At 36.8% G+C, this 14,111-nt stretch overlaps 1 protein-coding gene across 1 annotated transcript in view; it reads right to left on the reverse strand.

The window, feature by feature from the left end:
• The window catches only part of ZEB1 (zinc finger E-box binding homeobox 1), a 124,233-nt gene that overhangs the window by 13,352 nt on the left and 96,770 nt on the right, over positions 1-14,111 (reverse strand). The window contains exons 2-5 of the mRNA XM_032100419.1: positions 11,531-11,731; positions 6,341-6,403; positions 4,543-4,704; positions 1,423-1,625 (exon numbers count right to left, since the gene is read on the reverse strand). Of these exons, the coding sequence (XP_031956310.1) occupies positions 1,423-1,625; positions 4,543-4,704; positions 6,341-6,403; positions 11,531-11,731 (629 nt within the window). The remainder of the gene's footprint in view (positions 1-1,422; positions 1,626-4,542; positions 4,705-6,340; positions 6,404-11,530; positions 11,732-14,111) is intronic.

Genomic DNA, 14,111 nt, shown 5'->3' on the forward strand with positions numbered 1-14,111 from the left:
GCTTGTAACTGAAAAGACTGAAAACAAATGTGGTAGCCCACAAAAAAGCATTATATAAATAGCATTCATAGACTTTATAGTTAGAAATAGAAGATGTATATAAGACGAAAGTAACTTTTCAAGTAGAAGCAGAGCCAAAAAGGAAGTGAAACAGAAATTAATTGTTAATGGGAAGCATATTTGAATAAAAAAGAACTGCCACACCAGAATATGCTGGTGAGGTTATTCCAAAGCTTGTGAGAAAATAAAATCCTTGCAGCAGGATGACTGATACTTCTTGTACCTTTTTAATTGACCTGTGAATGTGAACACTTAGATATAGAAATGTATAATAAATTTTTAAGCCCTTTAAATTGCTGGACTTGGTGGTACTTTGTAGGATGGAGGTTAATAGCCAATGTGTAAAAAAGCATCTCCTTTACTCTGGGCTACAGCCTTTCAGCCTTTTAACAAAAGATCTGTTGGTTTGGTGCTACCAGAAATGGTGGAACTACCTTTACTTTCACATTCTGTTTTGCGTCTTTCTGTTGTATTTGTCTCCTGTTTCGTTTCTGGAGAGTATCAATCTTTCTAGTCTGTCCTCAGAAGAAAACATCTCCAAACCTCTTTAAGCTGGTGGTGGAAAATCTGTATGGTTTTCTCTCTGCATAATTCCTGACTGTTTCACTTGGTTCCTGAGCCTCAGAGTGCCTCTGATAAGCTATGGAAGCATGTGCTGGCGATGGATGATGCGACATTGTGGGGATAAAAAAAGAAAAGAAGAGGGACAGGAGAACAGAATCTCAGGATCTGTAGTGATCAGATGGCTAACTCATGGAAGACATTTCAGGGAACCATGCCCTCAGGTCAGTCCATGAACCAGAGAAAAGAAGCTCATAACATCTTTAGCTTTTTATGTCGCTTCATTTAGTACTGAAACACCTTATTTTACAGACTAATTATTTGTAAATTTTCTTATAGCATGAATTTCATTTAAAAACTGTACCTCACAATTCAAGCAATGGAAAGGTTTGTTCCTTAAAGGCAAAAATGCTACAGTAAATTGCAAATGATCCAAACAGGATTTAAGAAAAAAAAAGGAAGTATTTCATTAAAGATTTGCAATTAGATTTGAGTCATAATTTTTACACAATTTTTAGTCCAACGAATAGAAAAAAACAACAAATTACCTATAAATGTAATAAAGCACTTCTGAAAACAACTGCCTAGATGAATGAAAACAGGAATTGAGATCTCAGTCTTCGACAGCTACAGAAAAGGCCTGACTTGGGCAGCAAGCTTGAGTGTGTGCTCTGGGACTGGACCATCAGCACACAGATATTCTGCTGTGAACAGCTTACCCACTCTGTACATTTCTGCCCATATAACAAATCACAGCGCTGCTACAGAGGACAATAAACCCTTAATTCCAAGGCCACTTACTGGATCTCTTCCTGATTTGTGTGATGTCATGTGGCGGTCGAGCTGCGTTCTGTACGCAAATGTGTAACTGCACAAGGAGCAACTGAAGTTATCTTCGTTTTTTTCATGGCGGTATTTAATGTGTTCCTTCAGAGAGGTGAAACGCTTGTACCCTCGATCACAGTACGGGCACGTGAGCAGCTGGGAAAACGCATCAGGTGTTCCTACACAGGACAGACAATGCACCAGATTTAAATCAACAATTTCCAAACTTATTACCAGCAACAAACAGGCTTTGCATTTACAGCTATTGCTGTAAGAAAGCATGCAGCTGCTGGAAGCTCCATCTGTTTCAGAGAAGGACTAGTGATAATTTAGATTTTTGCACAGGTATTATGCAATCTCCTGCACTATGGTATGGCTGCCCCAGTGTACACTGGAGAGAGTCAGCACAATATGCTGATAGGACTAGGGGGAATGGTTTTAAACCAAAAGAGAGTAGATTGAGACTAGATATAAGGAAGAGATTTTTTGTGATAAGGGTGGTAAAACACTTGAACAGATTGCCCACAGGGGTGGTAAATGCCCCATCCCTGGAAACATTCAAGACCAGGCTGGACAGGGTTCTGAGCAACCTGATAAACTTGAAGATGTCCCAGCTCATTTCAGAGGGGTTGGACCTAGATGACCTTTAAAGGTCCTTTCCAACCCAAACCATTCTGTGATTCACAGGTAAGTACATGTTAGTAGGGCATACTGTCTGCAGAACAGAAAGTAGAGATATCAAACATAAGGACATACATATGAGTCTAATGTGATCGATGGAATCTCTTTTGCTGGCTTTCATGAAGTACTTCTGTATTAGTACAGGGAAAAGTGAAACCAGATTGAAGCTAAGTATTAATTTCACAAGTCTATTTCAAGAAGTCACCATTTATAAAGTTTTAACTCCATCCCTTCTTATCAGCATATGTTTAGCCCTCCACATAGTAACTCATTCTATCCTTGAAAAATTTATTTTTTAAAGGACTGAAAAAAAAATTTCTTTATAAATTGATGAAGGTATGTTCAAATAAATGCAGGGTTTCCTGTATTTGATCAAACCATCAATTTATAGGTATGATACACTCCAATGACCATGCTAGTCTTCCGTGCTTCAAGACAAGCAGGAAGCAAATGTTGCAAGGAGGCTTCTATGCACTGTGCTGAGCATGAGAAAGGTGGAAGGTCTTTACTGATTAACATTTTATGCTCTGATGCACAAGGGGCACATTTGTACACGCTGTCATTTTAAGTTTCAGAACCGTAAGAATTATTAATACTCATAAAATGAACCAGTACTTTAGAAAGTACCTCTGAATTATTTACCTTCATGACCTCTTCCAGCAGTTATCACCTCAGATTGATTATATGTTCCACGAAGTAGCAATTCATTCTGTTTGTGTGGAATTTACCAACTTTATTTTTACTGAATGTGCCACTGTTCTTGCAACAGTGAAAAGTAGAGTCAAACCACTTTTCCTTATTACTAAAAATCACCACTTTTTCTGTTATATAGGTCCTTTTACACTTGTTACAGTAACAATCAAGGTAACCCCTATCCACAGGGATTTTTTGTTGTTCTATCAATTTCCGTTTCTCCTGGTTTAACTGAAAAAATGAAGCCATCCCCACATGTGAAGAACAAGTATGCCTCCTTTCAATTCTCTTTTTACCATCTATAATTCAACTCATCTGACATAAAGAGTACTCAATTTCAGACAAATATAACTCAGTAGAAATGTCAAAAGCATGTTAATTTATATTCTATTTCCATTGGAGGAAATGGAGAAATGACAACGGTTTCCCAAAATCACTAAAAACTCTGACTCTGTCGCTTCTCTTGTCCAGTAACCCAGTTTGGAAGCACATACCTTTACCAAATGTCACTATATTTTTGGCATTTTCTGTTCCAAAATGATTAAAACACTAAACACTATTATTCAGCATTGTGATCTTCAGAATGCTTCTCTGTGAAGTTACTGGGATAGGTCCAATTTAAATGATTAATACAAATGTGTATTTTTAATGATTACATGGAAATCATATGGCAAGTCTGCAAAACTAACTTGACAATATGCGCCACTGCAACCACATATTAAAATCTTAAATTAATGAATGCACTTTTTAAAGTAAAATTTCTAATAGCATAAAATCTCTGGAGCAGAAGAACAAAAAGATTATCTTTACTTCTTTCACTGCTCTCCCTTAGACTCCAGTACAGTACTACTGCTACAATGACATTTATCTGTTCAGTTATATACATTTTTTAAAATGACTAGAACACAACAAATTCTAACCATTTATGTAAGATGTTACTTTTTACTGAAAAATCATAAATACTCCAACTATCACAAGCAATCTAAGCTGAACAATTAAGAAAACACACAGAATGCAAAACCAATCTGAACAGCATTTGCCTTCAAATATTTCATGACGAAGAAATGAACGAAGTGTAACTTCTCATCTCACTCAGAACACCTTAAGCATGAAACTTTCTCAGAGAAAAAAAACCAGATCTACCTAAAAATAACAACAGGCCATTATTTTTTCACATAGATGTTTTTGTATGAACAATGCTGGTTTTTTTCTCCACTGCTGTCTTTTCAGGCAAAGAAGCCAAACCCAAAAGCCTGTCATAGACTGGCTACCCAATAAAAGAAATTCTATCTAATAGATCCTTTTGGGAGCTTTGTTTAGAAAGATAAAAAAGGAAAGAAACACGTTATAACTATTCTTAAGTTATTCTTATATAGAACTGTACTATTTTGCTTTACATCTATTATATTTAATAAATGTTTATTCTGTTCTTTCATATAAGGATGTTGAATGGATTTATGAAAGCTTGAAATTTTCTTTTCAATGACTTGAGGTTATCATTTAGGTACTCATACAACAGAATCCCAGTGCATGTCTTGTTTCACAAAAACAAGTGGCAATGTTTTTTGCATGATGATCCCATCCTCTTATAATTATTTAACTAAAGTTTTTTCCTCTATAGTTATGTGTACATGCATTCTGCTGTCTTAAGTATAGCAGAAGTTTTAGGTCAAGTAGTGAGTACAACTGATTCCATAAGAACTGAACTGGTGACATATTTACCATTTTCATCCTGACCACTAGCTTCTGGCGTGCCTTGTCTCTGGTCCTCCTCAGGTGCTTCAGGGTAGATAACAGCTGTATCTTCTTGTTGAAGGAATTCTTCAACATTAGGGTCATGGTTTTGCTCATTTTCTGCATCAGAATCACATTCATCTTCTTTTACTAAGCATGAAAAGCAAGCCACAAGATACAAAATTAAGTTTAAAAAGAACATAAATGAGATTCAGTAATTTACATTACCAAATCTCCCTCTAGCCAAGGATTTAAAAACTCTTTACAGATACTAGTGTAGGTCAAGCCCTTTAAGATGCCAGATTATGCCACATTTTAAAAGAACTGGTAGCATAATGATATTTAAAAACTTGACTAAACACAGTTTGCCTCTTTAACTCAGTGCATTTTTATCATTTCAGATTTAGCTGTTCTTATCAATTTCCAAAAAAACCTTAAATGCAACATTAATTATGATTTAGGCCTTGTAGTTGGAAGGTCAGTTTACCATCTTGGCTCCTGTCTTTGCAAAAGTACCTTTGCTGCCTTCAAGACACAATTTTTAATGTTATTTATAACTGTTCATTAGCACAAAGAAGATATTTAAACTCAATAACAAGCTGGCCAGAAAAATGCAGCAAACTTGAACTCTGACTGGCTTGCTCTCTGGTGTTGGAAATGGCTACCAAAAAGGCTTCAGATCTAGTTAACAAGCTTCAATATTTTCCAGTTAAAAACTTAAAGAGAAAAACCCAGTGATCAACTGCATTGCAAAATAGCAAATAATAAAGTAAATATTTTACTTAATGCACGTATGATAAATATTTGATACCAAGTATTTCCCTAAATACATTGTTCATAGAGTTTATTTTTACCATGGTGGAACATTCTGTGAAAGCTCTGCCTGCAGAACCCTAAATCATGACAGATGTTCTCCACTATTAATGTGGAGTATATTTTTAATAGGAAAGAGAAGTTTTATGATTCATCTCAGTGTGAAGTCATATACTCAATTTACAATTTGACACAATCTTTTTATGACATGAGGCAGTCTCTCACATGTAGAGTGTAATGCAATGAATAATGCAGCTCTCCACATTTATGTGGAGAGAACTGACTTTATAGGAATTGAAAAGAATGTGTGAATCTAGAGTTTAAAATATATCAATGTTTAGATAGGGGTTTGCTTTTAAATAAGACTTACTCTAATATTATCTACCTATCTAGTAAGGGCATTAAATAAACCCCCAAACAACTTTAAAAAGTTAGATGTGATATATATTAATCTTTTGTCAAGCAGAGAACTAGAAAAAATAACAAACCATCTGTTTTTGTTTGAGTCTGAAACTGAAGTACACATTTTATTTTGCTTTCTGTGTAATCAGTACAAACAGAGGAATTGATAATAAAATACAGTATTAGCTTAAGTTTATTTTTATATATTTTTTCATAGTTTAAAACACTACCTGTTGATGGGTACACCTACATACAAGATCATTGCTACTCCCAGTTATTTCCTTTGGAGACATGGTGCTGCTGGAGCTCTGTGATCAGTCCTGGGGAGGGAGGGAGGGAGGGCTGCTTTGTGTCACTGGTCACCTACACCTCTGGATCCTGGCCACCAAAAGGTGCCCAGATTATTTTCCTCAGCTAAAACACTGTTTACAGTTTAATACCTGTAGCATGGAAAAGCAAAGCAGTTTTATAAACAGAGGTGGGAGAATTCCAAAGATTTCAGAATGATACTCACCTAACCAAAATTCAATAGCACTTTATGTATAAGGGACTCAGATTAACAAAGAAATACCTGTACATCCAATTTCATCTGTTTGAGCTTCAGGCCCCAGGATTTCCTTTCTTTCTTTTCCAGCTGAAATAGCACATTTCACAAAAAGAATGAACATTTTAAGAAAACCCCACAAAACAACAACAAAAGCCACATGCAGACCAGCTTAATATACTTGAGTTATTTCTTCAGCAGTGCTTTCCATTTCTGTATTGTTTAGAAGAGTGCGTTTAAACACAATGTTCTTTCAAAAATATGGATGGCACATTATTTCAGCAGTGTGTGATCAGTTGAGCCACAAAGGTATTTCATACTTAAGGAAAGCAAACCTTAAAAGGAAGCAATACTAAACACTGACCATTATGTGAAGGGAGGTAAAGACATGGACAATGTGTTTCACCAGCAAATCCAGAGTCAGCTTGATGACCGCATCTACAAATGCAGCCATCTGATACACTGGAATATTATTTCCAGAAATCAGAACATCATAAAACAAACGCAGTTACATTATTTTCTCCAATTAGCGGTTTTCAGAAATGATTGATAATTTGCTGGTAATGTCTGCAAACAGCAACCTAATGTGTTCTCTTTCTTGCAAATCATCTGGAAACCACTTAAGGCTGTGATTGCTTAAACAAAAAAAAGGATTTTAAACAAGTGCTCCCCCTTCAGAACAACTGCACACTACAGATATGCTTCACATATCGATTCCAATACTCGGTATGAGTCTGCAGAACCAACGCTGCACAGACAACCTGCTGCCCCAGCTCTGCCAGCTCTGCTGAGCTGCAGCCTTCAAAGATGCAGCATGGAAGTGTTAACTCACTACAGCTTGTTGGTTCAAATCAATAAATGGCCAAGTTGTTCTTTATTTTGGTTCATTGGGTATCACGGACTGAGAAGTTCCCAAAGGAAAAGCCACTGCTGATATTTCTGTCAGTACCTGGTTTATGACAGAAGTACATAGGAAAGCTGTGTTGCTTGGTTTGCTCTTTATCAGTACTATGCTACCCTAATATATGTGAAACTAAAGCGTTATTTCATAGTTTCATTATGGAAACTTTGGATGCCTCAGACCTACACTGCAGAAAAAGGTGATGCTGAAGGTTAGAGCACACAGTTGCCCTGATCTGAAATGGCAACTATTACACTTCTATTTACCTTGCTTCACTCTACTTCAGTGCAGGAAAAATCCTTCAGCTTGGCAAATCAAAAGCCCAGAACATTCCAGATTTTTAACTACAAGAGAACCCAATTTCTCCTTTATGTGGAAGATGATAAATCCTAGGAGAACTTTTAAGTTCTCAAATAGTACCCGCTTCCTCAAAGGAAATGCTTGATAATTCTGCCTACTTTGATCAAAGCCCACATACCCAAGGTATCTGCAAATAGTGACAATTTAAACACTTTTCTTGCTTTAAACAAGAAATGTGTTTAAAAGGAAACTGTAACTCTTAAATCTTACTTTAATTTCAATTGACATCTGAAAAAAAAACAATTCAAAAACCCCTACAAACTCAAACAGCCTGTATTTTATTGGTCAGTTCTGGATTGTGAACTAATTACATTCTTGGCTCATGGTACCAGACTTTGTCCAGAGTCTGTAAGATGGATGACTGGATGCAATGCAAATTTAAACCCAAAATTTAATTTCTTAAAATCAAACATGATGCCAACCCACTGTTTGCCTTTAAAGAGGGTTTGTGATTTTTCTCCATTATGAAATAGAGTCTACATGAGGGGGGGTATATCAGTAAGTTATTACTCTGGAAATTTAAATTATAGTGACTCCAGTAAATTTCACTGGCTTCAGTACAAATAAAAGTTATGCTTCCCAAGGGAACGTCAAGGAATTTATGGCATTATAGATTAATCTCAGTGAAGTTAAACCCCCTCTCAATTCTAATAATCCTAACCTCTGTTTGGTACTGTGTCTTCCCAACAGCTAAAAGTAGGGTATAAGACAGGGGGAAACCCTTTTCCACAGGGAAATGCTGTAGGAATAATTAATAATTTGGAAAATATTAAGTAGATATCCATCCTTATAGCTATGTATGTTCCAAGAAAAAGGCAACATTGCAATCGTGCCCTCAGAAGTCCAGTTATCCCACAGCAAATGCAGATGCTGGGAAGCAACAGAATGGGATGTGATGATGGGGGAACAGATATTAAGACACTGTTCAACCAAGCAGAAGTCACAGCTCTGAGTTCCAGAGGAAATTCAAGCTACCTGCTAAATGACAGCTTAAATAGAGGTCTCCACAAATAGCATCTAGGTCATGAATATGCATCCTGGTATTAGAGCTGGACATACCAGACAGTTGTAAAACAGGTTCTTGAACTTCTACATCTCATCACTGTTTATGAGCTACTGCTTACAGACACAGTGGGGTTTCCCAGGGTTAAATGCTGATGATTTTCAGATGACAGGGACCAGTGTTAACTAGCAGCAAACATGCCTGACAACTACTGTCATTGGCTGACAGTAAAGATCTATGCAGGGCTAAGATAACTGATCAAATCGAAACCACTAGCGAAGTGGAAATTTTAGCTGTAGGCAGAAAGACAAACTTCACTGAAATTTCCACTGCAGTCTTTATCTGCAGAGAAGGAAATAAATTCCAAAGCCCATCAAGAGAGTTTCTAATTTAAATTCTTCAGGGCTAATTTTCTGATACTCATGTAACAAGCACTATTTACAGCTTGCAGTATTGACTGGTTGCTTGCTTTTTGATCAAAAAGAGGCCATACAACACGTTAAATGTCAGAACACACTTTTGAGCATATAGGCTCAACCTAAAATTTGATGACTTAAAGGAATTTTTGAATTCCAGAAAGAGCTTAAACACAAAACATATTTATATCATTTTCAAAGATACCTTAGTTCCAGTCCTGAGACCTCCAGGTTTGCTAAATACTCACAGTACATAATAATGCTTTTTAAAGAGCTTTAATACAGTACATTTAATTCCTGCTTTTTTTTTTCTTTTAATTGTAGCATAGCTTTTGCTTCTAACTAAAGAAAAATCATATTAGAGAATCATTGCACACATGAATGCTGGCACACTGTCAACAACTTGTACAGGATACACGTGGTTCACTTTTTTAAACCCGTAGGACTGTTTCAGTTAAACCTCTTGAGAAACACACCTTATATTTAAAACACCTGTTCCTAGGGTCTTTCAGAAATTTCAGTTAGAATGACTGGAAACGGAAGGAAACTAATCTGATAAAGAAATGTTATGTGTGTTGCTTCTATTCTTGGCAATTTGGGAACAGAATAAATATGCAAAAAACTCATTCTGTCAAGTTCAGCTAAACCCAGAACTACTGAGTACTACTTTACTGATGAAACACAACTTACTAAAACTGCTGGAGAATATATTTTCTAAAGATAATCACCAATCTTGAAGATGGTTGGACACCATCTACCCCAGTACCTTTCCCTGTATGAGAGAGATCATGTATTCAGTACCTCTCTCTTCTTATTTCAAACATGCAACCAAGACTGATGATATGATTTTCAGCTCATATCTTTCCTTCTAGGAAAGCTATCAAAAGAGTAAACAGTACTCTACCCTAGCAAATCAAAGCTCCATAAAACCTAATGTAGCCTTCACTTTTCTCGTGTAGTCAGAAATTTAAATGATTTATTTAAAAACCCCTAATTATAAAATTAAAAAAACCCTCCAGACTGCTACAAAAGAGGCTTCAGAATACATAATTTTTACAGAAGAAATTTGTGGTTGTTGAGCAAGCCTGGATGGCAATTGATTAATCTTTTGTCTGGCTACCAATGAAATTCCATCTTCATTTGCAAACTCCAAAGTAGAGAAACATTGCCTACATTGCAAATGTACACCCACAGTAGAATTTAAAATTACATAGAATTTAGAATTTTAGCAAAAAAAATGTTAAAGGTTAAAAATGGTACATTTGACATAAGGAGTCAAAAATGATGCAATCACATGTCTAGAGCCCTGAAAACCCCCAGAAAGTTGCCCGAGATGCTGTGTGATGGGTACATCTCCAGGAAATGTCCAGTACAAGAGGTCTTGGGCCCAAATGTCTGTGAGCCAGTGCTCTTCTTCCCTCCCCTTTTCAGGTTTCCTACATCTATGCTTGAAGGGTTCCAGCCTACACAGAGCCCATTTTAATGTAACCATAACTTCTGATAGACACAGCCTGCAGGAGAGCAAAGACATTACAGGAAAACTAAGAAAATTACCTACCTAATAATTTAGCTCCAAAATACTCATTTCCCTGCACAGCATACCTTGGCAATAGCAGCTATGTAAAAACAGGCTGAGCTGATGCTATTCTTTGAACTCTCAGCTGCTCTCTCTCAGCTGGACTGCAGTTAGGGACCATATGACTGCTTTCCGTTTATTTAGATGTGAGGTCATGTACCGTGTATTAAACCACCAGTGTTAAAAGGTGGATGCTAGGAATTGTGGCTGGAGTTCAGATACAAACAGGGATATGCTGGAAAACATTCTGTATCTTTCAGGGCATTAAGGCCAAATTCCACAATAAATTCCACTAATTTATGCATTTATCCCAATTTGGCTCAAAAGTAAGCATGCTGTGCGATATTATGAAACTCAGTATCCGATTCCACAGTAAAAAAAGTCCCATTTCCTGTCTGCTTAAAATTTTCAGCTTCTAAACCTGCTGCATAATATGTGCAGCATTTACCTCCTTCCAGTGTTTTCAAAATAAAGATTCATTAAGACTTACATAGCCAATTCTAAAACTAGTAATCGAAAGTTAGTTTTTCTGCCTGCATTTTACAAGGAAAAAGAGAAATTAACATCTGAATTTTCTTTTTTCCATGTTTCTTTGTTTCCTGCTTACTCCCCAAGCTGAACTAATCCTGAATCTTACAGGGAGCTATGGCAGAGATCTGTCAGGCAAAAACTTGAAAAAACAAAGATAAAGTAACTAGTCTCTAATCAGCCTTTGGAATGCTGCATCTACACACTGGAAGCTCCTGTTAAACAGTGCAAATGGAATTAATCCACCTCTGAATCTGCTTCAAATCATAAATGAAGAACATGAAGTATGGTATAATAAATACGTTATAAAACCTCTTTTTTGATTGTGAATATTACATGTTATTTCAGTAATAATGTGACCAAAAAAAATTCTCTTGAATCTTCATTTTAGAAAACTTTCTCAACACAGTATCATCAGTGGAAATGAACATACCTTCATCTTCCCAGCAACTCTTTGTACTCCCTTCTCTTTCACTGTTTTCTGGTAATACTATATGGTCTGTTGGCAAGTCATCTTCTGGCACACTAGCATCACAGTCTGCTGCATCTGTTACACTTTCCTCTTCCACTATATGCAATTTATCTTCATCATCTGAATCTGAGTTTGCTTCTACCACATTGTTATAATTGGTGACTGTGGAGAGACAAAAACAAAATACTGATCAATATACTCTTAACTGACAGCATGGAGCTCCAAAGCTTTCAGTACTCTGGCCAGGTGGTACACATAGGGCATCTCCGTGGACTCACATTATTAGTGCTTCTTGCCCCATGGGGATGGCAGTGCCTTGTGAGCAACTTGGGTGTAACGTCAGCACACAAGGAGACATCTGACAGCTCCTGGGCTCCCACCACTGCTGGGAGGCACGGCACCTCTCACTGTGCACACCCAGCATAAGGCTGCACAAGGGAAGGCAGCGGACAACTCCCGAGCTGGAGCCGCAGTGGAGCAACAGAATTCCAGCTGGATCACTCCAATTTGGATGCCAGCATTGCTGTATGTCTCACTTAGGATTATTATGGCACTGAAGACCCCATGGCCTCAGGCTGAGCACCCTTCAGAGAGAGCAGCCCAGCCACTCCCGGGGTCCCACGGAGCCAGCCCTTGCATGCAGGCACACACTGTGTGCTCACCCAGCCCAGCTTCCACCGCCTCCTCCTGTAACCAATGCCACCCCACGCTCCAGCTATGGGAATCATGGAGAAACAAGCGGGAACAATAATGAGATTTAATTCAGAATGGCTTAAGTGCTCCTGATCCAAGCTAAAATGCTCTTGTAATTACACCCATTAAAGACTCAGCAGGACGAATGTGAAAGGAAAAATCACAGAGATCACTTAGATGGGGAATCTCATGTAATATTTGCCCAGTTACCATGAAATGGTAATAACTCTACTTTCTTAGCCTGGAGAACATATTGCAAGAGTCTTTGGACAAAGGATTACATGACAATATATGTTTCTGTCACATGGGAGCAGATTATTATTAAAATAGTCTTCATTTGTAGGCACAAAAGATGAGTTACAGCCATTTCAACTTAAAATGTAAGAAACTGTAAGTAAACTACATTAATAAAAAATGACTTTCACAATCTGTTTAAATGTCTTGTTACTCACACTGAAGTTAAACTATGAAACAGATTTACATGGGTATTATTCCTTCACTGCCAAGTTTGAACTTCTTACTAAAATGCTTCAAAATACAGTCTAAGAGAGAGAATAAATTTACAGATTGATAAACCAACAAGACTTGGCTGCAGCACTCCTTCAGGGGTTATCAGAATTATACCTGGGAGGCACATAATCATGGTACTTTATGATACCTGCATCCTGTCACTGTTAGTTCCCAAGAAGCCAGACTGATTCTTTCATGTGAAATACTGCCTATTAAGGTAGATAAATAGCAAACCAGACTCCTGCTCTTCTGAAGTTAGCTCTTTTTTTTTTTTTTAAAGTAGATATTTCAGTCATTTAAAAATGCATGTAACCAGGAAAAGTGACTAACATTATGAACAGACAGGCTACTATCTCATTTCCTTCCAATTCAGGAGAAAAACGTCTCATCTAAAACATGCATGAGAATGACAAAAGAGCCTTTTGAATTTAAAACAATCATTCAATGTTTCCATATTTTAAATAGTGCTATTTGAAAAATGTAGTAACTCACTGCTCATGGTATTGACATCTTCTAAAACAGCAAATTGCCTAAAAACTAGTATCTGGTCCATTTCAATTGATATATTGATATTCACTTAATACCCTGTAGCTGATTTTACAAAGTAAAATAGCTACTGTAAGTGATAGTGTCATACTGTGGGACATAGAAGACATACATGTATTCCCTCCCCAAAGCATAAGAGATTTATGAATTTATTCTCCTGAGAAATGCAACTTTTAAAAAGTGTGAGAACAGACATAAAACAGGAGGAAGTGGAAAATAATTTTAGCCTTTTATCTTGACTGGGTTTTGCTCTGAGGCTTAGATGTAGAGGATTATTAATATAAAATAGGAACATATTTACATTTCTCACACATAAAGGAGATCATTAAGAGCAGGGATCAAAATTTATAGGCATAAGTTGAAGTGTAGATAATGAACACTTGATTTTTTAAAAATAAATGTCCTGTTTAGTTTAGGAAATTAAGTGGCATTCCTTATATTAGATTTAGAGTGGTTTTATGGAAAACATAAGCATAATCAGTTTGTCTTCAAGAATTAGACTTACGGAGAAAAAATGTTTCTTTCTTCCTCATCAAATATATTACAGATATAATCTATTTATTATGGCTCTCTTCACCTTGAAACATTTCCATACATCCTCACTATACTCAAGTGCCAACTCTGCAAAAGTTAAAAGCTCCTGCTTCCTCATAAAAAACAAGGAACAAATGGTCTTTGGGATTTCAGTTTCTTCCATTAAAAATCAGTTGCAAACAAGGCAAGACAATAAAGCAAACAAGAAATCTGGCTCTAACATCCTTTTTTCCTCTCCCCAAAATGCTTTGGGGAAAGA

The sequence above is a fragment of the Corvus moneduloides genome, chromosome 1 (assembly GCF_009650955.1).
Source record: "Corvus moneduloides isolate bCorMon1 chromosome 1, bCorMon1.pri, whole genome shotgun sequence".
NCBI classification, from domain to species: domain Eukaryota; kingdom Metazoa; phylum Chordata; class Aves; order Passeriformes; family Corvidae; genus Corvus; species Corvus moneduloides.